This window comes from Cavia porcellus, unplaced genomic scaffold (genome assembly GCF_034190915.1).
Source record: "Cavia porcellus strain 051 isolate PalLab524CR breed Dunkin Hartley unplaced genomic scaffold, mCavPor4.1 scaffold_29, whole genome shotgun sequence".
Lineage (NCBI taxonomy): Eukaryota > Metazoa > Chordata > Mammalia > Rodentia > Caviidae > Cavia > Cavia porcellus.
Window position 1 is genome coordinate 16713647 of NW_026947512.1, and position 25710 is coordinate 16739356.

Consider the following 25710-nt stretch of genomic DNA (forward strand, 5'->3'; position numbering starts at 1 on the left):
CTTTGAAGCCCCTCTGTCACTTCAGGTGGCTGACAGGTCCGGGCGAAGCGGGGCGCCAACCCGGTCCTCCTTTGTGGACCGCGGGCGGGCGGGCGCCGGAGGAAGCAGGCGGGGCGCAGGCTGGGGGCGGCGCGCGGGCCGGCGCGGAGCGGGTTAAGCGCGGCCTCTATGATAATGAGCTGCACGGTAATATAGGAGCCGGCGCGCAGGGCTCGCCGCCACCGCCGCCGTCGCCAGGAGAGCGAGCTCCGGGTGCAGAGCGTCCGCGCAGGGCTGGAGCCGGAGGGCGGAGGGCGCCGAGCTGGGAACCTCTCCGCCCGAGACCCTGCGAACCGGCGGCCGTGAGGACAGGCGAGGCTCGACTCGGATCTGGAGAGCCTGGTTCCCGGAGGAAATGGGATCGTGAGCCAGCCGGGGAGCCGCGAGAAGGGAAGGAAGCGCCGCGGTCGCTGATGTCAGAGGAGCCCGGAAAGTCGCGCTGGAAAAATCCGAAGACAGCAGCCGGGGGCTCTGCCGCTCGCCCCGCACAGGCGCCGCTGGCCACCCCCGCGCGCCCTCTCGGCGCCTCGGGAGCCTCCCGCGAGCCGGCGGCTGCGCCCGGCGGGGCTGCTGCGGGGCGGCGGAGCCGGTGGGGCGCGGAGCGGAGCCCGAGCAGCCACTTCAGGAATACAGATAAGTGGCAGGCGGCTGGACGTGGGTTTTAATGCATCTGGACTCCGTGTGGATGTGCCCGTGCCCGTGATTCCGAGCTGCTAGCGGGCGGCAGCTGGCGGAGAGGCGCGGCGAGCCGAGGGGCGGAAGGACAGACAGACGTCGCCGAGCCGGGTAAGCGGCGGGCCCTGGCGCCCCGAGTCGCCCCTGCGCGCGCACCCTCGGCGGCTCCTCCCGCGCCCAGCTCTCCGGGTCACTGTCCTGGCCTGGTCGCCCGGGCTTGGCAGCGGCCGGCGAGTCCCCACGCGGGCGGCCACTTTCGCGGGCCAGAGCATGGCATGCGCCGGAGAGCGCCACGGACTCGCCGCCTCCTCCCCGAGGGCTGCCGGCTTGGCTTCCTGGCCACCGGCGTCTCCCCCCATGCACCTGCCGGCAGCCTGCGGCTCCGAAGGAGCCGGGAGAGGCAAGGCTGTCCCACAGCGGGAACCCGGGAGGGCCTCGGTGGCAGAGGCAAGACAGCCCAAGGCCACTGTGACCAGCAATCGATTTGGGGGCGTTCACTCTGGCCCCAGTCCCTCGTGGCCGTTGACTGTCCCTGTGGATCTTGGGACTTGGAATGAGGGAAAGGGAAAACATCATTCGCGCCAGTTCCTAGCGGCTTGTGGACAGTGATTCCAAGGCATTGACGGGGATAAGTGTTCCGTGTCCCCACCCCCTTTCGTGTGGTGTCCAGTGGCGTCCATTCTTCTGATTTGAACAAGATGAGTATGGGGGATTTGGTGGGAGTTTGCCCAGGATCCCAGAGCTCCTTGTAGGCCGTTTGGGAATATTTACCCCCATGTGCTCCCTTTTGCCCCGCCCCACAAGTGGAAAAGGATCTTGTAGGATCCTAGTTGTCAGATCCACCCCACAGGTAGTCTGGAAATGCCCGTCATGGTGACCTAGATGTCAGCCAGAGTCACCAGAAACTGCCATTCGAGGTTCCTGAGAAGTGTCCACTTGTGTGGCATGACCCTTGCCCTAGAAGGACCTGCTACCCAGGCTCTGCCAGCCCAGAAGAGTGCAGATGGGAGAGGGACTCTGATGGGCTCAGGGCTCTGTGTCAGCAAGGGGTCAGAGAGCATAAGTGGGTTCTTGCAGGAATCTAAGACCCTGGAATGGCTCTGGGAGAGCGAGAGACGCAGGGGCAGTGGGACAGCCTGCTCAGCTCTAGAGGTGGTGCAAGGTCCATCAACTGCAGGAGCCCCCAGACATTCTGAGCATTCCCACCCCTTCTGTTGGGCACAGGGGACAAGTTTCCTAGGATGATGACCTTGGGTGGACAGAACTGAACTCTTTTGGAGTAGGAGTGCAGTCCAGCCCCACAGGTAGTAGGCTCCTTTCTCACTGGGCTTCTCTGGCAGCCTTTGAACTTCACTCTGCGCCTTGGGCTGGCTTGGGATTCTGGGGCCTTCCTCTATCTGAGTGGCAGAGTCCCCCAAAAAGCCAGTCCTGGCTAGAGGAATTTGGCTATTCCTAACTGAAATGCACAACTTCTGTGCAGTCACCCAGGAAAGCTCCCAGAGCCACTTGTCTCCCCCCCCCCATGACCTCCAGGCAAGAAGAAAGAATTCATTAACTTCCCCCAGTCTTCATGGAGCATCATTTGAACTAATTACCTGTGTGCTCTCCTTGGTGGCCCAGGGCTGAGAGACTGAGGAGAGAGGATAGGGAACCAAGGAAACAGAAGAATCATCAAGGCACCCTGATGAGTTTGCCACCTAGTGTCACTGTCTGTCACCTCCAAGCTCCCCCTACCCCAGAACTCACCCTTTCAGCCAAAAGCCAGCATTCCCAAACCTAGCAGGTAGTCTCTGTCCCCGGCTGGCCCTCTTCAGGGACCTGCAGATGGAGGAGAGCAATGCCACCTGCCCTTTCTGCTCCCTCACTGTCTCCAGCAAATTGCATTAGGATGGGGGCAAATTGGCTAGCCAAGCTGTTAAATGGAGATGGCATTTTGAACGACACACTGCCAAGAAGCAGCAGGACCTGAAGCGGTAAAGAAGTAAAAGGTCTCTTCTGCCCAGGGACCAGAAGTCTGATGAGGGAATCCCAGTTGGTCCCTCTGTTTGACAGGAGTCCCTCTCAGTCTGGAACCCAGGAGAGGGCTGGCCAGCCTCTCAGCCCAGGTCAAAGTGAAGCACAAATACTGACTTCTCAGACCACTGCACAGAAGCTGCCACTCCAAGGCCAGCAGCCCTGCCCTCCATCAGGACCAGCCCAAATGCCTCCCTCTGCCTCCAGGGCCCCAAGACCGTCCACCCTCCAACTCTCCCCACCATCCAAAGCTGCAGAATCGGGCAGTGTGAAAGTTCCCCATCTGTTTTGCAGGTGTATGGCTCAAAATGAGGTTAGCAAGAAAATCCTCAAAGAGCACCTTTTCTCTGGTAGGCCCCCTTGGCTTTTACAGATACTTCTGATTATTCAGCTAATCTTTATTTCATGGGCACATTACAAGAAAACACAGGACCAGGAGGGGAAGCCGGTAACATGGTTAAATATACAAAGCAGCCGCTGGCAGCAGCCCACACTCCCCCGCTCAGGTACTATGACAGATTTCAGGTGCTAGAGTAGTCACTGTTTGGGGGGTTTCAGAGTTTCTGTCCTACCTTGTATTCTGTGATTGCCTCCCCGGGATATAGGTTTAGTGTGGGGGAGGCAGTTCCTTTCTCCACCCCCCTCCCCAGCTGTCTTTGTGCATTGCCACACAGCTGTCACAGAAGGGCACAATATACTTCTGTCCGTCATGACAAATGCAGAGGCAAGGAGCACCAGGCCAGGCACCCCACCCCACCCTCACCCCAACATAAAGAGACTGGAGCATTGTGTGACAGTCAGTTAAGGAGAAATAATTCAGGCCTGTCGGTAGTGGAGCGGATACGAACAGGCTTAGAGGTTCGGGAGGTTTACTGGCTCCTGTGGGCTCCCCGCCTGCCACTGTCACCCTTGCCCAGGGGCAGTCTGTTATCAGTTCACTTGGTGGGATAGTCTGCTGCTCCTCTACACATATGTTCCATCAAACAATAATGAATGGAGCCCATTTCCCTATGGGAAACAGTTTTTTCACTTAGTTACAAAGATTTCATGCCCAATTAGAGTAAATGAGGGGTGGGTGGGTGTCCACAGGGGTGGGTTTTCTGGTCATTTCTGAAGGTGAGCCCTGTAGAGACAGAGAAAGGCGATCGCTCTGGGGTCAAACAGCTGCTCCCAAAGGAGGGATGGCTGGTAGAAACGGGCCGCCCTTTTCTCTTCTGCCCGGGTCTTAGGCCCTCTTGGGCCCCATTCCCTGGTACTTGGGCATATGGAACCTCTTTATCTCGCCCTATGCTGCTCCATCTGGAATTTGGGGGTAGAAATAAAGGCGAGAAATTTCTTTGTTGGGGAGCAGGACCCCACAGAGAGAACATAAGGCAAGAGAAGGAAGGAGGTGGAAAGTAGTGAGCTGGAAGGAGAGGCTTGGGCCTCAACGGTGCAAAAGTTCTCTGCAGTTAGTTTGGTTAACCATTAATCTCCTGCCCTGTCCTGGCCTAATCTCCTGCCTGGGAAACCCTGACCAGCTGGTGTCCTCCCAGGGCCCCTCCTGTCCACAGAATGTTTGCTCTGTCCCCCTTGTCCACTGGGGCCTCATCCTCCCCTTCACACCTGCCTCTGTGCTGAGGCCCTTCCACCCCTGCACCCCTTCCCTCCAGCAGACACAGAAGTTTGCGTGGCAGTGTGCGGGTCAGAACTGGGAGGAGGCAGGGTTGGGAGTGGACTGGTTTCTCACAGAGCTTCAAGTGAGAAGCTTCAGAAATACAGAAAAGTCTGGGCCCTGTCATGGTCCTCTGAGGTTAGGCCCTTTGACCCTAAGGCCCATGTGCACAATCTAGCTGGCCAGACCCCTTGCCCTGAACGTGGACTTTGTGAAAAGCAGCAGGTGGACGAAAAAAGATGCAGATCAAGATGCAGGCATGAAAGGGCACAGGGAAAGACAGAAGTCAGGGTGTAGATGTGGGCATCGCAGACAAATGGAGAGAGACAGTGGAGAGAATGATAGTGTGGCTGGCGATGAGCTGAGAGTGAACACAGAGCTAGGGGGCTAGGGGAGAGGGGAGCCCGCAGGCAGGGTCTTCTGGAGGCTCTGGGCTCACGGGAAGCCGAAGTAGCAGGTTATCACCACTAGAGGGACCCTTGAAAACCAGGCTTGGCCTGAAACGGTAGCTTTTGTGCTTTTTTTGGGAGTGGGGAGAATAAAAGAGACTCCCATCTGTCACTACCCAGAGACGGCTGGTGGGGTCCCAGGGCAGTGGGTGCTCAGCATCCCCATCTGCCTGGAGAATGGGAGGCGCCTGTTGCATCAAGCAGCTGAAGCCAGGCTGCCCCGCTGGGCAGTGTGGGATGCAAAGTGACCAGAATGGCCAGGACTCAAGTTTTCAGGCTGTCCAGTGCCTTGCCACCCAACCAGGAGCCTCTCAGCCTTCTTTATCAGCAAGAGTGGATTTTGGCCAGTCCCCAAGACTCCTTCACGTGCCTGCCCTTTCTCTGCCTCCTCAAATGCAGATTTTCAAAACACTCTCAGGTGGTAGCCAAACTACGCTGGAGGAGAATTTTTTTGAAAATACCTTTCAGGAACTGAACATAACAGCACCATATAAATGATTTAATCTTTGTCTTCCTATTCTCTGTGGGCAGCTTTCTCTGAATTCTAATTCCCCCTTTCATTTCAGCAAAGGACAATATTGCCAGAGTGCAGAGTCCAGAGGCTTCCTCATCTAAGCGATAATAGCCGTCTAATAGAGGAGTGGAAAAATAAGTTTTGGGATGGTCAAGGGGCCAGGAAGCAGTGCTTCTTCAGATCTGATGCCATCCTCTGATATTTAATCTCAGTTCCCCTCTGGCTCAGATTTACCTAGAGCTGTGAGAGAGTGAGAGGGAGGGCAGAAAAGAAAGGAGAAAAGGGGCTGGAGGTTTAGCTCAGCGGCATAAGCACCTGCCTTGGAAGCAGGCAGTCGTGAGTTGGATCCCCGGTACCGATAAAAACGAAAAAGCCAAAAAAAAAAAAAAAAAAAAAAAAAAGAAAGGAGAAAAAACAAGATAGACGTATCATGTTATGAAAGTGTAATCCTGCTTTTCCTTGGCTAAAATTACTTTCAGGATGAGAGATAAAAGGTTATGGAGTTGCCCTTGGAAAGTTCAACATGTCTTTCAAAAGGAAGAGCAGGAGGTGCTGTGGTACAGAAAGAATAGCTGGTGAATGATCCTTTCCCCCTCGTGACCTCCCAACACACACACGCACATGCACACACGCACATGCACAGATTCTCACATTCCCTCTGCGGCCTGGGACAACAGCAGCTTCTGAGCAAGCAACCTCCACACTCCTCAGTCCTCTCGGTGTCCTCCCTGTGGACTCGTCCTCCCAGGCTTTGTTCTCCTATTCATTCCCTGTTGCAGTCTTGGTTTCTGGATTGGGCATGGAGGGAAGGAAAAAGAGGGGTGGAGAGAGCTGCCAGTCCACCTCCAGGTTCACCTGTGTATTGGAATTGTTACACAGTTGTCCTTGTCCTTTGCACTGAAACAAATAGAGAGATGCTGAAAGCAGGAATTGGAATCCATTTAAGTTTAAATAAATAGGGATCGATCATGGATGTAGTGCCAGGAACATAGTAACTCCAAGTCCAAGGATGAAAAATCATAGCTCCTGACTTGACGGTATCTACACAATGCTAGGGTGAGAGAGGGCAGTGTAAGCAAGGTACCCCTAGACCCCGCAGTAGATGGCAGGCTGGAGTTCACAGTGTGCGGGGCTCGGGAAGAGAAGCCAGCAGGCTCCTCAGAGCTTTCAGACCAGGGCCATGTGCAGTGTACGTTATTCCAGGAGAGGGACCAGGAGACACCTTGGATGTCAGCATTCTGAGAGTGACTCTCTGAGGCCCTCCAAACCCCAGCCTCTCAGCCCCTCACTCTCTTCTGTGGATTTCAGACTGAGCACACTGGAGTTGTTTTCTGTTAATTAGCGTTCGAGAGCCAGACCTCCCAGGTGCACACCCAAGCACTTTTCCCATTGCACTCTGTGTGAGTTGCACTGTTCTGCGTGATTCCTTGGGAAATGCTCATCACTTCCACCTTTAAGTGTCCAGAATCCCACAGTGCTCACCCTCACTTATCTGAATGAACTCCTTAAAGGGATGGGACCTGGGGAGAGATTGCAGATCTGTACCCAGGCTGACTGAGCAGGAGAGGCTGCTGCAGGGTACCTCTGCCTGACTTTGCTACCTGGGAGGTGTCTGCAGTCTTTTAAAGTTTCTTTCCAGGAAGATGCTGAGCAGGACTCCTGGAGGGAGGCTAGAGAAGGCAAATCTCTACTCACTGTAGAGCCATCCTCTAAGCCCAGCATGTCAGGCAATGCCGTTCCTGAGCCTTGTGTTCTAGTTGAGGCTGTGGAAGACCTGACCCTTCAAGAGGCCCATGAAGCTAGGGGTTGTGGACATGCCTGTAACCCCAGCATTCTGGGAGACTGAGGTGGGAGGGTAGCGAGTTTGAGCCTAACTGGGCAATTTAGGTACTAAAGCAAAGCTAAAGGCTGAGAGTGTGAGCCATGTGAAGGTCCTAGGATCAATCCCCAGGACCAGAAAAAGAGGGGCCTCTGGAACCTTTGTAGCTTTGCACTTCCAGGAATGACAATAGCATACTACTTCGATAGAAAGAATTTGTGATTCAGACCTGCTAAAGCTTAAGTATCTAGGGTCTGTGCCACCCTGAGTTACCATCGTTGGCTCTGGCAGTGGAGAGGGGGCTCCTAGTGAGGAATTGCAGCCTTCTCCAAGTCCCAAAGTAGAATGACTTGCTCAGGGTGAATGGGATCTCTGCAGGGCTGGCTCTGAATATCAGGGGCGCCCGGCAGTTAAAGCCAGTCATGCAGCAGCTACTGGCAAGTGCTTACCTTCTCGGAGCAGGAGGCCAGGCCTCCTGCCTACTGCAGAGGCAAGAGGACCTGTGTGCAGACAGAAGTGGTGAGAGGGAATGTTGCTACTTTGAAGTGGTTTCCTGCTTCATAAAAGTGAAAGGCCCTGGCTGGGCTGGGTAAATATTACATTGACCTCTGACCTCCCACCTCCCTGAAGAGCTCCCCAGCTTTCACCCCACCTCCCCAGGAATAAAGATACCTGGGGAAGAGGGGTCATTTTAGAACTTTGGGGAGGGCAGGGTCTTAGCAGGACACCAGCCCCTTCCCCTTGGCAGACAGGAGTCAGCCCCCCACTGAGTCAGCAAAGTGCCCCTGCCTCTGCTGCAGATAGCCGAGGGTGTTTTCAGGATGTCACAGTCTTCTGCTGAGACAGTGGAGCCACTGCTTGCCTGCCACCTGGGTCTTCTTAGTGTCCCTTCCTCCCTTAGTTCTCGTACTGCCAAGGGTTCAGGGTAAATTGCCCCCAGGTCTCTCTGGAGATGGGCACAGTGCTAGTCCACTGTCCACCCCTGAGGCCGCAGGGCTGAGCCTCAGCCTGTTAAGTTTCAGGGCCCAAGAACTTGGGATGTTGTACATGGTTGTGTTACTGGGAAGGCAGCCCCACTCTGGGGAGGGGGTTTGGCCTCACACAGAGGGTCAGACAGATGGTCAGGAAGAGCCTGAGGGGGCAGGGAACAGGCTCCTAACACAGAGAAACAAAAGGCTTCCCTTCACACTTGCCTCCTTCCTGGAAGATTTCTCACCTGTGGCCAGCTCCTGCCCCATTTGTTCCCTGAAACAGCAGGGAAGAGAAGCAGCAGTAGCAACCACACTGGCAGGATTGACTCCTGCTTCTGACCCAAAACCTTGGTTTCCCTGTCTGTGCAATGGGAATGCGTGTTTTTCATGCCTGCTCATAGTCCCTCACTTGCCCTTATCTCTGGAGCCAGGCAGAAGAAGATGATGTCCAGGGAGATGGAAAAATGACAGTGGTTCCAAATGTAGAAAAATGGTTGCAAATACTGTAAAATATAGAGCAGAATAAAAGGAATAAAAGGCAAGATATGTTTGTTCGCTCCCTCCCTCCCTTGCACATTTGAAACTTTACAAAAACAAACAAACAAACAAAAAAAGGCTTTCTTTACAGCCAAGGTGTACACTACAGTGTAGAGGGCTGATCACTTAGTAAAGACCAGAAACAGAGCAAAACCCATGGCTTGGCTGTGAGGCAGTGGGCAAAACTTGGGGTCATTGCTTGACCAGCAGGCTAGGATTTGAATGCAGTTTGCTCTGCATGAGTTTTGGGGGCAGAGGTGCATGACATGGCCATAGATCTGCTAAGCTGGCCTTGCTCTGAGAGTCACCCCTGGCAGGGAAGGGACAGACCTGTCCTGCAGAGAGTTTCTCTGCAGAGAAGGTGTACAGATGGAGCAGACATGGCCCAAAGAGCATTAGCAGGAGCCCAGGCTGGGCCTTGGGCCGTGGGGTAGTCTTCAGTCAGTACTGGTCATTGCATAGGTCACAGCTGGGTTTGTGGGAGAAGCAGCAGTTCCCCATGGCCCCACCAGCTGGAGTCCAGAGGGCCTTGTCCTGAGGTCAGAGTGTAGCATGGGGGAGGGGGCTGGGAGAGAGGAGACTTCTGTGGATTTGATTACGGGGAAATGGAGGTGGCACAATGCCTTGAATTTCTTTTCTAAATATGATTTATTTAAAATGGTTTGAATTACAAAAGAAACAGGTATTCTGGGTAAAATACTTGAGGAATGTTTCTGAGTATTTATTTGGTAGCAGCTTTTACTGAGGCCCAAATAATACATGTGAAACATGGGTCCCAGCTGGGTAAGTGGATTGCCCGGGTCACACAGCAAGTCATTCCCTGCTCTCCACTTTCTGGGAGGTCTGTTCACCCCAATCTCGCCCAACATACTCTGAACCTGCCCAGGGAGCCGCTTTCTCCTGCTCCCCACCCTGTTCGCTGGGGCTTCTGGAATATCTCTGTTCCTTGGTTCTGCGCAAGCATGCAGCTCAAACAAAGCCACCTTCCCCCAGAGAGCAGGCCTTGCCTCATCTCTGTCCATCTGCTGGCCTTTACCACACACCGTCTGCCCTCCTGGGCACTGGGCAGTGTGCTGGCGGAGACCCCCCTCTCCTCAATAGCTCCAACCAGCTTTCTTCCATCCATAGCAAGTCTTGCTATTTGCACAGTCAATGGCTTTGGCAGGGCCCAGCCATCCCTCCCACCCTAAGAGGCAGTGTGGGCACTGTTTGTGTTTCGGTCTCTATAGACTCAGCATTCACAACTTGAAGAGGCTGAGACAATGACCCGAGCAGCTGCCTGCAGCCTGTGCTAGCTGGGAGGCTTGGAGGGAGAGCTTTGGCTCTCGTGAAGCTGCAGGGGAGAGGGAGGCAATGTTAGGCTGCTGGGGCCTGGGCACCGTGCACCTGTGAGGTTTCCCAGGCAGCATGGCTGGCCCAGAGGGAACGGGGCGGGGGGGGGGGCTGGAACTGGGGTCCAAGGGGCTGGTCTAGCCACCTGACTGGCTTCCCTGCACATACCCAGCATTGTTGGCAGAGCTTTCTACCAGCTGTGAAGTCCCCAGGGGGCCTGGCTAGAAGTGAAGGGCCTATGTCCTGAGGATGGAGCCACTTCTGGCCTGCAGATGGCCAGGGGCAGAACATTTATCCAAATAGAAAAAGGTGGAAAGCTTTACCCCAGGAGCCTCACCAGGGAAAGATGCATTCCTTGCAAGGAGTTTGCAGTTGGTATCCCCCCATATAATTTGATGGAAGTAATGTGTTTATAGAGTATCTACTGTGTGCTTAAGATGATGGCAGGGAGACTGGTCAGAGCTGTCCAGCCCTGGGAGGGCCCAGCAAGGCAGGGGATGCACATATGGAGGATTCAAGCAGAGGCTGGAAGATAACGAGGTCTTTATAGGGGTTCCTGTGGAAAGCAGAGAGACATCGTAGGTGTTTGCTGGGATCCCCAGCCACTCAAGCCCTCTAAAGTGGATCTCCTTCCTGGTGCTCTGTAAATTTGAGGCAGGACAGGCTGTCTGGGAATAGTCGAGTCTCAGGTCTGTGCACAAGGCCCAAAGCTCCTGGCCTTAAGTTCAAAGCAAGCAGAGTTGGCTCTCACACCTTCAGTCCCATGGCCAGCCTCAGAGCAGGTTCCAGGAAGGTGAGGCCGGGATGCACCCTGCCCACGCCCAGAGCCAGAGTTCTCCTAATCATGTTAAAATTAGCAAACCCTCTACAAGCAGGGCCAGCCCCCACAGAACTGAGATCTGGTCAATTCTGTGCTCACGCAGCTCTAACTTCTAATCATTGTCATAAACAGGACCGAAGCAGCTGCTCACTCCAGTGTATTATCAGCTTGGTTGGAGACAGAGAAATTTAAATGACAGTAAGATGCTTAGCAAAGAAACGAGAAAGTCAGTGTTAAAAATAAAGAAAACAAGACAGCTTGTTTCATTGAAATAGAAGGGTTATTAAGCAGCCCTGAATTAATCAGTGGTCTGCGGCGGCTGGGGACTGAAGAGAGGCAGGGCCAGGGCTGGGAGAGAGCTGAGGGGGCTGGTGCACCCCCACAAAAGGCAGGAGATGCTCACACTTGGGGGCTGTGGTAATGCTGTGGTCTGCACAGGGGGAGTTAGAAGCAGGCTTTCTGCCCACCATAAGGGTGTGTGGGACAGGGGGACTTAGGCACATGAGTCTTACGCTGTACAAGTCTGCTTCTGGACTCTTTCCATCTGCCACCACCTATGTGAGCCCCGGGGCCATCTCCAGTGCTCAGCCCTTCCCCAGACCTCCTTCCCATCAACCACCACTGGGCAGCAGCCAAGGGCATTCCACAGTCGGTCAGCAGCTCTCATCTATGGGCTTGTTCCTCTCAACTTTCACAGGGGGTCCCCAAAAGCTCACATTTGAGTTGAAACTTTTTATGCCACAACTCCGTTCCATCAAAGTGGTAACAGGATGCCCTTAAGTCGGCACAGTACTGCTTGCCAGGAAACAGAGTGTGACCTCTGCAGTGATGATTTCTCCTTAGAAGTGTCCCTTGGTCATACCCTCAGCTCCAGGCTGTAAGAAGCAGGACGACGCATTTAACTCCTGCATCCCCAAATCTAAGCCCTTCTGCCACCTCTGTCACCATCAGCACACATTTACCTAGATTCTCAGCTGTATAGCAGTGGCACTAAGGCCACCCTCAGGCTCACAGTTCTGCAGGGGGCTTCACTCATGGAACATGGGTGTGAGTCGAACTATGTGACTTAGAAAACTATAGTCACTACACAGAGCGCAAGCAAAACATTGGAAGCAAGCTTGGCCAGCAGGGACAGGCTATGGTGCAGGGCGTGGAGGGGAGGGTGGTGGCTGCACACATTTGTCTGCAGGTGTGCATCTGTCCTTCCCAGGGTGTCTAGGCTGGATGTTGAGTCAATTGCTGCAGGGATATTTTCATTCTTCCTTGACCCCAACATTCTTCCTTCTCATCCCTCCTCCCTCAGCCTGTCCCTCCTGGCTGTTTACCCTCTTCCAGGCTTCTCTCTCACACCCCATTCATCATCCTGGGCCTGGTTCCCACTCAAGGACTTCCTCCCCTCTCCAGCCCCAGGTTCTCCTGCTGGCCAACCTGCTGTGTCCCTTGTGTCCCCGGCTTGCCCTCAGCACATTCTCCCGCCTGTCTTGGCCTCTCTGTGCTTCTCCTTTTTCCTCACAGGAGGGCAGAGGGCTCCTGGACCTAAGTCTAGGGCCAGTAGGGTCTTGAGGGCCCCCAGAATCACCCTCCCCTGCTGCACCCCAAGGGGCAGTGACCACCAGCCATGTTTAAAGATCTTCCTGGCTGAGTGCATGGGTGTCTTGGCCCAGATGAGGCCATAAGCAGAGAGACCTCTGCCCAGCCTGCCACCTTTCCCATCCATCTCTGAGTTCCCACAGGGCTTATCCAGCCCCGTGGCTTATTTCCTGCTGGGAGAGCCAGTGTGAACACGGTGCTACCTAAGAGAGGCTGGCTGTCAGCTCCAGATCTGCTCTCCATGCCCGGGAGTCTCACACAAAGAGAGAAAGATAATAGGAACCAGGATAAAGAGGGAACGGGGTGGGACACAGACTACTTAAGACATCCCTCATGAAAAGGAGTACTACAGCTTCATAATCAAAGGCTGCCTGGCAGTTCTGAAAAGCACCAGAGAGGACAGGCAGGTGATACAGAAGGAAGACCAGCTCCATCCTGAATTGCTCAGCAGCATTGTATGCAGAGAGGCCATGACCGGGCCTGCTGTCTGTGGGAGGATTACCTAAGTATCTACTTAACCCCCTCTGTGGGACCCACTTTCCTTCTTCCCCTCCCCCACTTTGATCCCACCTTCCTGTCATAGGTGATGGTCCTTAAATGTCACGGCAAGGGGGAGGGTGACATGGACATGGTAAAACTGAGGGCACGGGAAGGAAGGGCTACTGGAGACTGCAGGCCAGCATGGGAGAGAGGGTGGTTTCAGCCAAGAAGAGTGGGTCTCAGGAGCTGGAATCTGGGTCCCTGTGGTCCAGTGCTCAACCATCAGCCAAAGCTGGGACCCAGCCCTCAAGGTCTAGGCAGCTACTGTACCAAGGAGATGATGTCCTTATGTAGGGTTTCTCCAAAAACAGAAGCAAGAGTGACCAGTGTTTACTCCCAGTTGGAGGGTTCACAAAGCAATTTGACATTCATTATTTTACTGATTCTCACCACAAGCCTGTGAAGTATTGTTTTATGGCCCCAGAAAGCACAGCTCCCTCTGAAAGTTTCTCTAAGGTCAGTGCAAGGTCACCCACCTAGCCACAGGGAGCACAAGACTTGAGCTTACATCTGTCTCCAAAGGCCAGGTCGTTACTCTACACCCTGGCTACATGATGCCCTCTTCTGAAACCTTCCTAGGGGACTCTTCCCCTGACCCAACCTGCTCTCGATCACTTTTTGTTGTCAGTTTGCCGTAGTTTGGTGTGATATGCTTCTCATGTTATAATACGGTTTGTGGCTCTGGAGCGTTCTCACCAGGACTTTCCCACACACATCTGGATTGGGCATCTTTCAAAGGCAGAGCAAGTATTGTCCATTCTTCACCATCTTTCTATCCACCTCATTCACCTAGCCAATGAATTACTCTTCTCCCAGTGGCTTCAAAGTCTACAGCAGCCAGGATGCATCCCAAACTGTTCAGCCCTTCTCCTCTAACTGCAGAATATCAGATCTGATAAATGTCTGAGCAAGCATGTTAATTCAAATCACTTCCATGTAGGCCATTGTGTGGAGTCATGAGGGAGGTATCAGCTAGGAAAAAGCAAACGAGCACCCCTGTGTCTCCTCTCTGAAGCTCTGCAATATTCAGACTGAACACATTTCTCGCTGAAAGTCATCATGCTTGAGATATTGTCCCTGCCCTCAAAGGGCCTCTGTCTCAGTGCAGAGATAGGATCAACTCCCATAGAAAGAAAAGAACCCACACTGCAGCCTGCGAACATCAGCAGGTTCCCTAATCAGCATTTTAAGCTTGATGTTGGAAGAAAGAAACAGTTTGTAAGGCCAGACGGGATTTGGAGAGACACAGAAAAAAGTGAAGGCAGGCATTCCAGAATGTGAGGGATGGTTTGCTGGGATGGAGTCACTGTAGAGAGTGAGCTGGGAAGAACTGAACTTGGGCACTTAGGTGTTCTGATCCTACTTGGGAGTCAGTAGCAGGAAACCTTTTTCTTGGGTAAATCTCAGACATTGGCTACACACCTGGCAAAGTTAGATACAGGGTCTGAGACAAGAAAGGAAGCAGTGTAGGCCACACCCTACAGGCTATCAGTGCCTGGATCTCCGTGGCCCATGCTTTACTGGATCTGATGCAGAGGAGGGCCAGGGTGGCCACAGCGTGACTCTGCCACCAGTGCCATTTCTAGGGCAGCCATGCTGGGCTCCTGAGGAAGAGCTTGACCTTTCCAACACTGGGAAACCCAAGCTACTGGCCAGAGACAGCACTAAAAATTACACCTCTCCGCTGATGGTCACCATCCTGGCCTGGGGAGCAGAGAATTGTCAGGAACAGGGAACACTCCCCACCCCTGGAGCTCCTCAGGAACTGGTGGCAGGAAGCCACCCAGGGAGGGCTGGAAGGAAGGAGGGTCTGAAAGGCAAAGCAGGAACTGCCTCACCTGGGCCTCCTGGAACTGCTAACATTTTAGCTTCAGTAGGAAAAAGATGGAGGAAATAAGTGGAGTTTTAGAGTCAGCCCGTGGACTGAGAGTTCCAGTGAACGCCTGGGGCTTTGTTTGGCTTTTTCTTTCAGATCCTTTGTTTCTTCGTTTCCCTTCCCCTTGTGTGAACTGGAGCCTTGTCATTATTCTTTGAAAACAGTATGTTTAATGACAGCATAATATGCCATTATGTGGAGGAACTGTAATTCATTGAATTATTTAGCTGGGTGCTTTTTAACCCTACCCTCCTACTCCATTTCAGTCTCCAAAAGGCTGCAGCTTCACCCCTTGGACTGTAAAGAGGAGAGGCAGGAGACAACCTTTCTCAGCTCCTTGGAAAGATCCTGTAGGGTTGTTCTGAAAGGTGATGGCCAGCTAGTAATCTTCCTGCCACCAGACACCCCTGCACCCTACCTGGGCACTGAGAACCTCAGCTCCTTCCACCCTACCCAAGTTGTACTCTATCATGGAGACATAAGAGCAGCCCACAATGGCAGAAATGACACTGTGGAGCCTCAACACTTGACCTTTGAAATCAAGCACTCGCCAAGGCTTATTTAACATTCTGGTGGGTTTTCCCATACTAGTGAGAAGAGGCTTTGGCTGAAACATAGATTTAAAAATTTAGGCAATGTGGAACAATGGCAAAAGCAGGGGCCTCCAAAAACTCTGCTTCCTAGGTGCTACTAATCGAAGTATTTAGGCCTGCTTAGACTCAGTTTCTCAATCTGTGAGATGGGAATAAGCATACCCCCCATACAAGATAATTGCAGAATGATGAAGAGCACATTAATCTTGTAACGTAGCAGGTGACTAATAAATAGTAATAAGTATAGTTTTTCTTTATTGGTTTTGTTGTAGAAACAAATGGGAGTTACTTTTATGATGCTGCCCTCAGGGTATGAGTTATCCTGAAGTGAATGAGACTTGATTTCAAAAATCCATCTCCATTTTACTCTTTGCTGCTCTTTCCTGGGAATTTCAGGAGTCTTTTCATCTGGGGATGCCTACCAGAATGGCAACCCCACTACCAACAAGGTTTAGACAGGAGAGTGGGGGACCTTTCCCAGACCCCTGAGTACAGAGGCTAGGCACACTCCTGAACCCATGTCTCCTAGCCTCAGCGCCCTACTAATTGGCAGAGATTCTTTCTGACTCAAGGGGGAGGTGACCACAGCAAGTCTGCTTCTCCTTGACCTTCCCCAAAGGGGGTTGAAGAGGGCAGAGCTTCAGGAAGGCAAGCAGGGTGAGGTGGAAGGGAAGGCAGCTGCTTGAAATTGATTGCTCTTGTAGGTTAGTTTATACCGTGCAGTTCTCTCAGCTCTGCCCGGTTGGCGACCTTTAGATAATAAAGGGAATTCTGGGAGATTTCTGACAGGCCCATGACATATGGGGCGGGTCTGCAGGGTCAGGCGTGTATCTCCCTGCTCTAGGCCCCAGGGTAATGAATCTTGTTTTGACTTTGCAAAAGCCAGCCCAGCCAATGCCCCAGAAAGGCACAGAGCCACCCCCACCACCACTGCCAGCCCCTCCAATGAGTCCATGTCTCGGAACCTTCATAATTCAGGGAGACAACTCCAAACTTTTATAGCCTGTGTGAGGAGAGGACAAACACTGGATGTTTTGCTAAGGCCCTAGGAGAGCTGGTGTGCTTTCCAGGGCTCAATCAGAGAGACCTGGGAAAAAATACCAGAAAACTCTCCCTAGTGTAGAAAACTCCAGTCCCAGAGGAGCGCCCCTGGGGGAGGAGGAGCTGGGGTGGGAAGCAGAGAAAGGACACCTAGGCAGTCACAAAATACCCTGTGATGTTCTTGGGGTCCAGTGACTGAACCAGTCACTGTCCTGAGCAGGAGCAGATGGGGAGCAGACAGCGGAGAAAAGGGAAAAAAAGCGGCGGGTGAGAACCACTATGCAGAAAAGCAAGCATTGGAAAATCCTAATTCTCCTCCCAAAGCCTGGGGATGGAGCACAGGCTGCAAGGAAGGTCTCTAGACCACTGTTTCCCAGGGGTAAAAGGAGCAGCATGGCTTGAAGCCTTGGTTCTCCCAGAATCCTTATGGGCTCTGCATGTCCAGTCCCTGGCTCAAGGCTGCTTGCTTCCTCCCCCGAAATATATGCACGTACACCCCATTCTCTTCAAAAGAACAGATCCAAGCCAAATAGTTGGAGCACCTGCCTCCTCCTAGCTACAGGAGTGTGCTCAGGCTAATGTAACCAAGTATGGCCAACCAAGAAGCTCCAACAAGGAGACATAGGTTTTCTCACGGTTCTGAAGGCTGGGGAGCCCAGGATCAAGTTGTCTGAGGATTGGGTCCTTATAAAGGCTGTGAGGGAAGCATGTGTCCCAGCCCCTCCCCCTGCACATAGAGTCCACCTGTGTATCTCTTCAGTCACCCTCCTCAGTGAGTACACATCTCTCTCCCGTTTCCTCTCCATCAGATACCAGTCCTATTGGATTAGCACTCACCTCTTGGAAACTCCATTACCCCTGTAGAGACCCCCCATCCAAATGGAGTCGAATTCTGAGGCCCCCAGAAATTAGGACTTAAGCACAGAAAGTGAAGGTGACAGGACTGTGCCCTAACACATATTCTCCCACCTTTCTTGCCAGAATCCAGCCCCACACTTGTGTCTCTGTCCACTGTGTGACAAGTACACAGGTCCTCACCATCACACAGTTCAGTGGGACCCCAAGACAGTCACTGGAGCAGAAAGCTACACATGGCTCAAGGCAGGCAGCCCTATGAGGTGTCACCGCTTCCCTCACTGCCACAGTCACTGTTAAACCTCTCTAAATCCCTATCTCTGGCTCCTTGGCCACAGGAGATGAGATCTGGTACCTGTGGGACAAGTAGAGAAATGGTCATCCCAAGCTGTCTTTGTATACCTGGGGGCGGGGGTGCCAACCTCAACCATGTCAGAGAGCAGGCTGAGGGTGGCCGTGGGCATGGCCCTGTGTCCCCCTTCTCTCCCCATACACCTTCCTTCTCCAACGCCAGGGCAATCAGACACTCAGCATCACATAACAACCCAGAGTCTGGGGTGGGGGAAATGACATTCGATTAATGAAGGAAACGCAGCTGGTATAGCAGTGACATCTAAATTGTTTCTTTGGTCCCGTTATTTTCCATAGGAAATCTCACTGTCCCCTCCCCCTGCTCCCTTTAAATCGCGTGCATAAAATAACGCTAATAACAATCTTGGTGTCTGTGTGTGAGTGACAGCTGAAATAAGAAAAAGACTAATCGTACCTCCTGCAGTCTGTCACATGGAGATTAAATGAGCCCCTCTCCCAACTCCGCCACCCCTCCCCCACCCCACCTCGCTCCCTTGGTCTCTCCTCAATGAGAATCATGGGCATTTGAATAATAGTATTATAGACACCATCAGGGTGACAGTGGGGAAAAAATCAGCTCAAACCCATGATTATTCCTTCAATCTAATAATTATTTAAATACCAGATAACTTCTTTCACTCTAATTGAGGCCTTTCAGTTGTTGGCATTGGCCAAGGCCTTGCACTGCCCTCAAGCTCACCTTGTGCTGCCCTGAGTGCCTGGACTACCTCTGAGTCTCATCCCAAGAATGTCCAAATGTCTGCACACTTAGCGTGCAAAGGACATTAGGACAGGCCCTCCAGGGAAGGAGCTGGGGCCTCAGAAAGTCATATCTACACATCTTACTTTCATGGGTTGTGATTCACAGAAATCATAAACCAGAAAGAGCCTTCTGATATCATTAGAACCAAGCCCCTGCCCTGGGAAAGCTTATTCCTACACAGCCATCAGAAAGGTCAATGTCAGGAAATTCCATGTTCTCCTCTGTAGATAGGAGGTCCCTGAACATCTGACTATGGTCCCTCTGCTACAGTTCTGACACTTTTGGACAAAGTTCTCTGTGCTTATCTGATTTGTCTCTGGGGTTTCCTACACCCCAGAAGAATATGACACAGGACATCAGAGCCCTAAGGATGCAGTGTAGGTGACATTCCTGAGTATGATATTTGACGGGGTCTGCATGGATCTGGGTTAGCCAAAGGAGGTCACACTCCCCAACCCAGAAGACCACCGATTGCTTCTTTCATCCTTCTGCCCTGAGCAGTGCCTCCCAGGCCTGCATAACTCCCTTCTGTCCATCAGTGAAAGCACTACCATCAAAACATGCCTTCTTATCTCAGGCAGGACGACTCCCAGACAAGGTGTAACCAACTCCCTGTCTTCTGCTTTCCTTAGAGGTTCTGACTCCAACTGTCCCTGGTGCATATCGAGTCACCTTGGGCAAGTTGTTTCCTCTCAAAGGACTTTGGCTTCTTCATCTGTAAAAACAGTGGCGGATGGGAGTAAACTCAGCTCCTTCAGGATGCACCATAAAGCCCTGCTCTCGAAGCCTAAATATTTAGAAAGGAGAACTAGGAAGAAGATGGATTCCTCACCGTCTTGGGAGAAGAAGGAGGTTGGGTGAATCCCAAGAGTAGCTGTCAACTCCTCTGATGGCACAGCCCTCCTTGTTGTCCTTACCTTTTCCCCATCACTATTGGGCTCTTTGGAGTCCAGCTGTGTGCTCCACCTTGCAGGTGTGGCAATGACAGCACCACTTCCTGCTATGGCTACAAAAACCTTCAGTGCCCAGACAGTGGTAGGAGCAGTGGCAGAGGGGACCCACAGATGGTCCAACCTTGTGAGAACCACTAATGTGAACTTCAGCTCAATTTGGTAAAGTGGCAGGTATTCAGCTCTAACTCTCTACACATCTCCTTCTGCAATAATGGAGGCTAGATGACAGTGGAGAGGCATATGCACCCAGGCCTCCTAAAAAGTGCAACAGAGCAGTGCTGCTAGGAGGAGAGAATCCTCCTCGAGCTGAACTGGAAATGCCTGATCATCACTTCCTCCCTGCTTGGCCACTGGCTCCTGCGGCAGCTGATCAGGAAGGTGTCAGATGCCTTCACTGGCTGTCACCAACACCTGCCTGCTGGAGCCTGATCTCAGAGATGGTGTCATCAGGCTCTCTAAATAAAATATTTAGTGGTGCTTGCTTCCCGAAGAGGGAAGCATGGCCTCTCCTTGACACCGGAGTGAGGCAGAGAAGATGTCTCCAAAGGCCTTGCAGATAAGAGTCTCGAGATAGCCTGCCCCAGCTTGAGAATGAAATAGGGGAAGAGGAAATTGGTAGGAGAACACAGGCCAGGCTGAATGAGCTTCTGATTTGGCATGTGACAAGTGAACTAAACAGAGAAAACGAACTAAACAGAGAAAATGACTAGACAGCAAGAAAAACGTATTGCTATTAGAAGAAATCTCCCAGAGTTAACACCAGCAGAAAATTGGGGTTAAGAAGAAATTCAAGGTAAACAATATCACAAGCATGTGCTTACCAGCTTCTATCAAACTGAGGATGGGAAATTTACTGTGAGACAGATTCTGGGATGGATGGAGTAGGGAGCTGGAGCTGTCAACAGATAAATGGCTAATAATGAATTCCAAATGCTTAAAGTGGGCTGAGCACTGTCCTAAGCACTTTACAGGTACTGACTGACTTCGTGGTGATCCTGTGAGGTAATTGGCGGATATTTTATGCAAGGTTAGATGGCATCACAGAATTGGTGCTTTGACCCACACGGGAAGCTCCAGCTCTGTTTGTATCCAAGCATTCAGTCTACAGTGTGTGCATTTACCCATATCACACCGCCTCCTGGGCTGTAGGAGGCCCAGAAGTGGGTGTAGCCTGAGCCTGGCCCACTGGGTGCTGCTTTGGAACAGCCTCTTGGTGCTGTCCAAACCAACATGGAAAGTAGGAAGCAGCTGACTCACCCTTGGACTCCAGATCCCTATGCATGCTTCCAAGGTGGGGCTCAAACCTCTCTCCTGCGCTGGCTGCAGGAAACTATTCTGTGGAGTCTGGAGCCAGTGACAGTTGCTCCTGGGCAGGCAGGCAGGCCCTGTGCCTGGTAGGATGAACACTCTGGCTGTGATCCAGAATAGGTGCTGCCAGAACAGGGAGAGGAAAACAGGCTGGCTATAATGCTATCTTGAGAATTCCTGGTCTAGTCCACCTCAGCAGGTAGATGGGAGGATCTTAGCCATTGCAGGAAGCTGAAGAAGCCAGGCCTCAAGGCATCATTCATCTGTAAGAAGAAATCTTACAAACTGACTCATTCCAATGTCTTTTCTTTCACATTCAGAAAATGGGCTTGGGGAGATGCTAGACCAAACTAAATTTTTCAGTGACCCAAGTGCTAACTGAGCCAAAGCTCCTGAGTCTCCATCCTTTCTGAGCCTCTTGGAGCTGAGACCAGTACCCCCGAATTTAGTCCACCTCTGCAAAGCCTGTGCTTCCACCAGGCTCCCTGGAGCTATGGAGAGGCTGGGCTGGGAACTGTGCCACAGGAGGACAGAGTTGCTCCCCTTGGACCTATTCTTTTCCCTGACCATCTGCCTCCCAGCTGAGCTCTGCACTGGGTCCAAGGAGGCTGGCAATCAAAGATCCACTCTTAATATCCCTCTAATGGAGAGGACAACTATAAGTAAAAAAAGAAAAGTCAGAAATTCTGCCAGGACACCTGAAGTGCTGTCTCCTAGAGAGCCTTCAGTGATAATCCTAACAACCAGTACAAGTGAAGCAACCTCTGTGACCAAGTGGCCATGCTAAAAGGTTACCCTGCCTTGTCACATTTGCCTTCATGACACCCAGAGAGTAGGTACCGGGGCTACCCCAACCCTGCCCCATGGGAGCAAGGACTTGCCCAAAGTCCCAAATTTGTTCCAAACTCTGCCTAAAACAAAAGCCACTTGCTTTTTCAAAGTATGCCTTGGGAGGATTCTGCACAGTGAAGTAAAATGGCTTTTAGCATCACACCATGTCTCTTGGTACCAGGACCCTCCTGTTCTACCCACAAGCTAACCATAGATGTGCACCTATGTTGTAGAGAAGACAGGAGAAGCCTATTCTCAATTTCATGCAATCTTGCTCCAGAGAGCACTTTGAAAAGCACAGCAGAGTGACCATCAGCCTCCTCCCCTCTACCCACCCCCCCAGCATAGAACTCTCCACCTGCAGCCAGAGGCGCTTAGCAGTGCAGAGAGGGGTGGGCAAAGAACAGTCCCTTGCAATTCCCTGTCCAGCTGGAGCACTTAAGGATTCTGTTATTTCCTTTCTGCAGCTCCTCTTGAGGAATTCACGTCCTGCTACCGGCCTCAGGACGTAGCTCAAAATAACTTCTAGTTTCCAAACCAAAAGCTCTATTTGCTGGGAGCCTTTGCCGGTGTGGTGTGCGCGTGGGGCCGGAAGGGCGTGGTAGAGCGGCTGAGGTCAGCCTCATGCTGCCGCCTTCCTCTTTCCAAGGAAGCCTGGGGCCTCATGAGTCACCCAGAACACCCCAGCAGAGCCTACCTAGAGAAGTGTGGCTGGGTGGGCCCTACCCTGACTCTCTCGAGGCTGCCGGGCCTAGAACACAGAGTTGAAGAGTAGGAAGGAGAATTTCTAAAATACTGGGAAGGCCCAGCAAGTGTTGTTTGTTCTAATTCTAGCCCAGTCCAGCCATCTAAAGGAGTGGAGGGACAGACAGACTTCTCTTAAACTGCCTTGGAGTGAATTCTCCACCCCTTGACTATGTCCATCCTTGCCTCCTCGGGTGCTGAGTTCTGTCTGGACTTGTCCAAGAAGGGTGTCAGGTGGTCTGTCCAATTGAAGCAAAGTTCTCCCAGCCAGATGGCACACTGCCTCCTCCTCTTCTTTCTCCTCCTGGTACCATTGCTATGCTGCCACTGTCCCTATCTAGAAGCCTTGAGCAGCTGGACAACAGTGACCCGTGCTCTCTGACCCCTACACCTCACCTGAGAATCTCTGCAACCTGTCCCCAGGAGCCCTGCCCTGCACGCCAGCAGCTTAGGGGTCAGGGCTGGAGGTGGCCTTGGATCACTGAGTCCAGGGCTGATCTCATGGCTGCTCACACAGGCAGGAGGTATGGCATAGCTAGAGGATGCTGACCCTCAGCTCACCTCCCTGGGCTCCTCTCCATGTGTCCCCAGCCCAGAATTCCTGCTACAGGGGACCAAAGCTAGACTCAGACAGCAGAACCCCTTAGCAGGGACGCTGGCTGCCTATAGTTCTAGCTGCCAAGAAAGTGTCCGGTGGCATAGTAGCTCATCCTCCCCCTCCGAGAGGCTCCATGAACCCCAAGTGGCACATGTGGGAGTTCCATGCTTAGTGGCTATGGCATACTTTTCTAACAAGGGCAGGAACTCTTTCTGGAGAAGAGACCATGGGCAGGGGAGAACCAGAGCTCAGGGAGGCCTGATCTTCTCCCTCGACGTAGAGAGCCAAGCAGGGGATAGTGGGAAGCACAGCCTTATCGGCAATGAGAGTCTGGAATACCAAGGGGTTTTCTTTGCACTCTTAGATTCTTGGGAAAACCTGGGAGAGGACCTCCTTAACAGGCTTTTAGGAGGCAGGAGCAACTTCCAATCGCCTTGGGGAGAAGGCCACGATTACACAGGAAGGTTGGCTTCAGCCGTGACACTAGCATTGACTGGCTGGTGAACTCCTGCAGTCTTTTAACCTCTTCGAAAGATAAAAATGATGTCTTAAGAGGACAGAAATAGAGATGCTCTGTAAAGTAAAATAAAATAAAATTTACAGTGTAAAGACCGGAGACCAAAATAGATAAGAGGATTCCCTGAACAGTCCTAAGAGAGAGAGAGTATGGTAAAAATAGAAAACACAAAATATAAAAGGAAGAGGCTCACAGAGCCAGCCAGATTGGGGACCCTGGGCCCAGCAATCCTGTCTGCTCCTCCCGGACCCTGCTCCCAGTCTGATCACCCTGCCTTGTGTTTTCCAGAACCATGTGAGGCTGATCCTGGAAGGTGTCACAGATGAGAGCCCGGGGGAGCTGTCTGCTGGTCTTCGCCCTCCTCAGGATGACACAGAGGAGGCGGCAGCCACTGGCCCCATGGGCTGACAGCTGGTCTCCAGTTCTGCTCGCCACACTGTGGGTGCTGCTGGCGCCCAGGGGAGCTGGAATGCCTCAGTTTAGCACCTTTCACTCTGAGAACCGAGACTGGACCTTCAACCACTTGACTGTCCACCAAGGGACAGGGGCCGTGTATGTGGGGGCCATCAATCGAGTGTATAAGCTGACAGGCAACCTGACGATCCAGGTGGCCCACAAGACAGGGCCGGAGGAGGACAACAAGTCCTGCTACCCACCACTCATTGTGCAGCCGTGCAGTGAGGTGCTCACCCTTACCAACAACGTCAACAAGCTGCTGCTCATTGACTACTCTGAGAACCGCCTGCTGGCCTGTGGCAGCCTCTACCAGGGAGTCTGCAAGCTGCTACGGCTGGATGACCTCTTCATCCTGGTGGAGCCATCACACAAGAAGGAGCACTACCTATCCAGTGTCAACAAGACAGGCACCATGTATGGGGTGATTGTGCGCTCTGAGGGCGAGGACGGCAAGCTCTTCATCGGTACGGCTGTGGATGGCAAGCAGGATTACTTCCCAACATTGTCCAGTCGCAAGCTGCCCCGAGACCCCGAGTCCTCAGCCATGCTGGACTACGAGCTCCACAGCGATTTCGTCTCCTCCCTCATCAAGATCCCCTCTGACACCCTGGCCCTGGTTTCCCACTTTGACATCTTCTATATCTATGGCTTCGCCAGCGGGGCCTTCGTGTACTTCCTCACAGTACAGCCCGAGACCCCGGAGGGTGTGTCCATCAACTCCGCTGGAGACCTTTTCTACACCTCTCGCATTGTGCGTCTCTGCAAGGATGACCCGAAGTTCCACTCCTATGTATCCCTGCCCTTTGGCTGCACAAGGGCAGGCATGGAATACCATCTCCTGCAGGCTGCTTACCTTGCCAAGCCAGGGGAGGCACTGGCCCAGACCTTCAACATCAGCAGCCAGGACGATGTGCTCTTTGCCATCTTCTCCAAGGGCCAGAAGCAGTATCATCACCCACCCGATGACTCTGCCCTGTGTGCCTTCCCCATCCGCTCCATCAACCTGCAGATCAAGGAGCGTCTGCAGTCCTGCTACCAAGGAGAGGGCAATCTGGAGCTCAACTGGCTTCTGGGCAAGGATGTCCAGTGTACCAAGGCGGTAAGGAGCACTTCCTCTCCTGCTCCCCAGGCTCACGGGCTGTGTCTTTGCTGCCCAAGTCCTCTGCATACCCAGTACCAGAGCTGGGAGCAGAGGCCTCCAGGCTGTGTTTACCAACCGGTAACCAAATATCCCAAGTACCTGGGATATGTATGTTGATTCATTGAATCATTGCCTACATGTGCCAAGACGCCCCGTTGTGGGTCTTACCTGCTATGAGGCAGGATGAATGAACACGTAAAGCATCTAGTTGGGAAACGGTGATACACACCCACTGGAAGAGGGAGGGGCCATCCCAAGAGAACTGGCTCACTGAGAGAGCATTCTAGCAAGGGGAGAGAAGGCGCCAGCCAGTGTCTGGGCAAGGCGTTCCAGAGCGCTAAAGGCAAGGACAATGAATTCAGAACTCAAGTAGGTTTGAGAGCCAGCAGGGAGGTAACTGCAGCCTGATCCGAGCCTGAGAGAGGAAGCAGAGGAGAGGTCAGGGCAGAGGCAGTGGGACCAGGGCATGGATGTGCGGGCCTCGCTGACAGTGAGCCAGGGGATCAAGGAGGCATCGCATGTTTGAGACAGAGGAGAAGAAAGGAAGTGAAGCTTGATGAATAGCTTGAAAATGGGAACCAGGACCCTGCCAAAGGATAAGAAGGGAAGGTTGTCCTCAGGATTGAAGCCTAAGGACAACCGACAGGAAAATCAATGCCTCGTACCCAGCAGAGCGACAGGATGCGCCCATTAAAGTGCTCACTGTGACCCACCCATCCTCCCCGTCATC

The 25710-nt window shown here is 52.7% G+C and overlaps 1 protein-coding gene across 1 annotated transcript in view; it reads left to right on the plus strand.

The window, feature by feature from the left end:
• The first annotated feature begins 229 nt into the window (after positions 1-229).
• Plxna2 (plexin A2) overlaps positions 230-25710 on the plus strand; it is a 193335-nt gene continuing 167854 nt past the window's right edge. The window contains exons 1-2 of the mRNA XM_003474768.5: positions 230-825; positions 23672-24938. Coding sequence (XP_003474816.3) covers positions 23706-24938 — 1233 coding nt within the window. The 5' untranslated portion in view covers positions 230-825; positions 23672-23705. The remainder of the gene's footprint in view (positions 826-23671; positions 24939-25710) is intronic.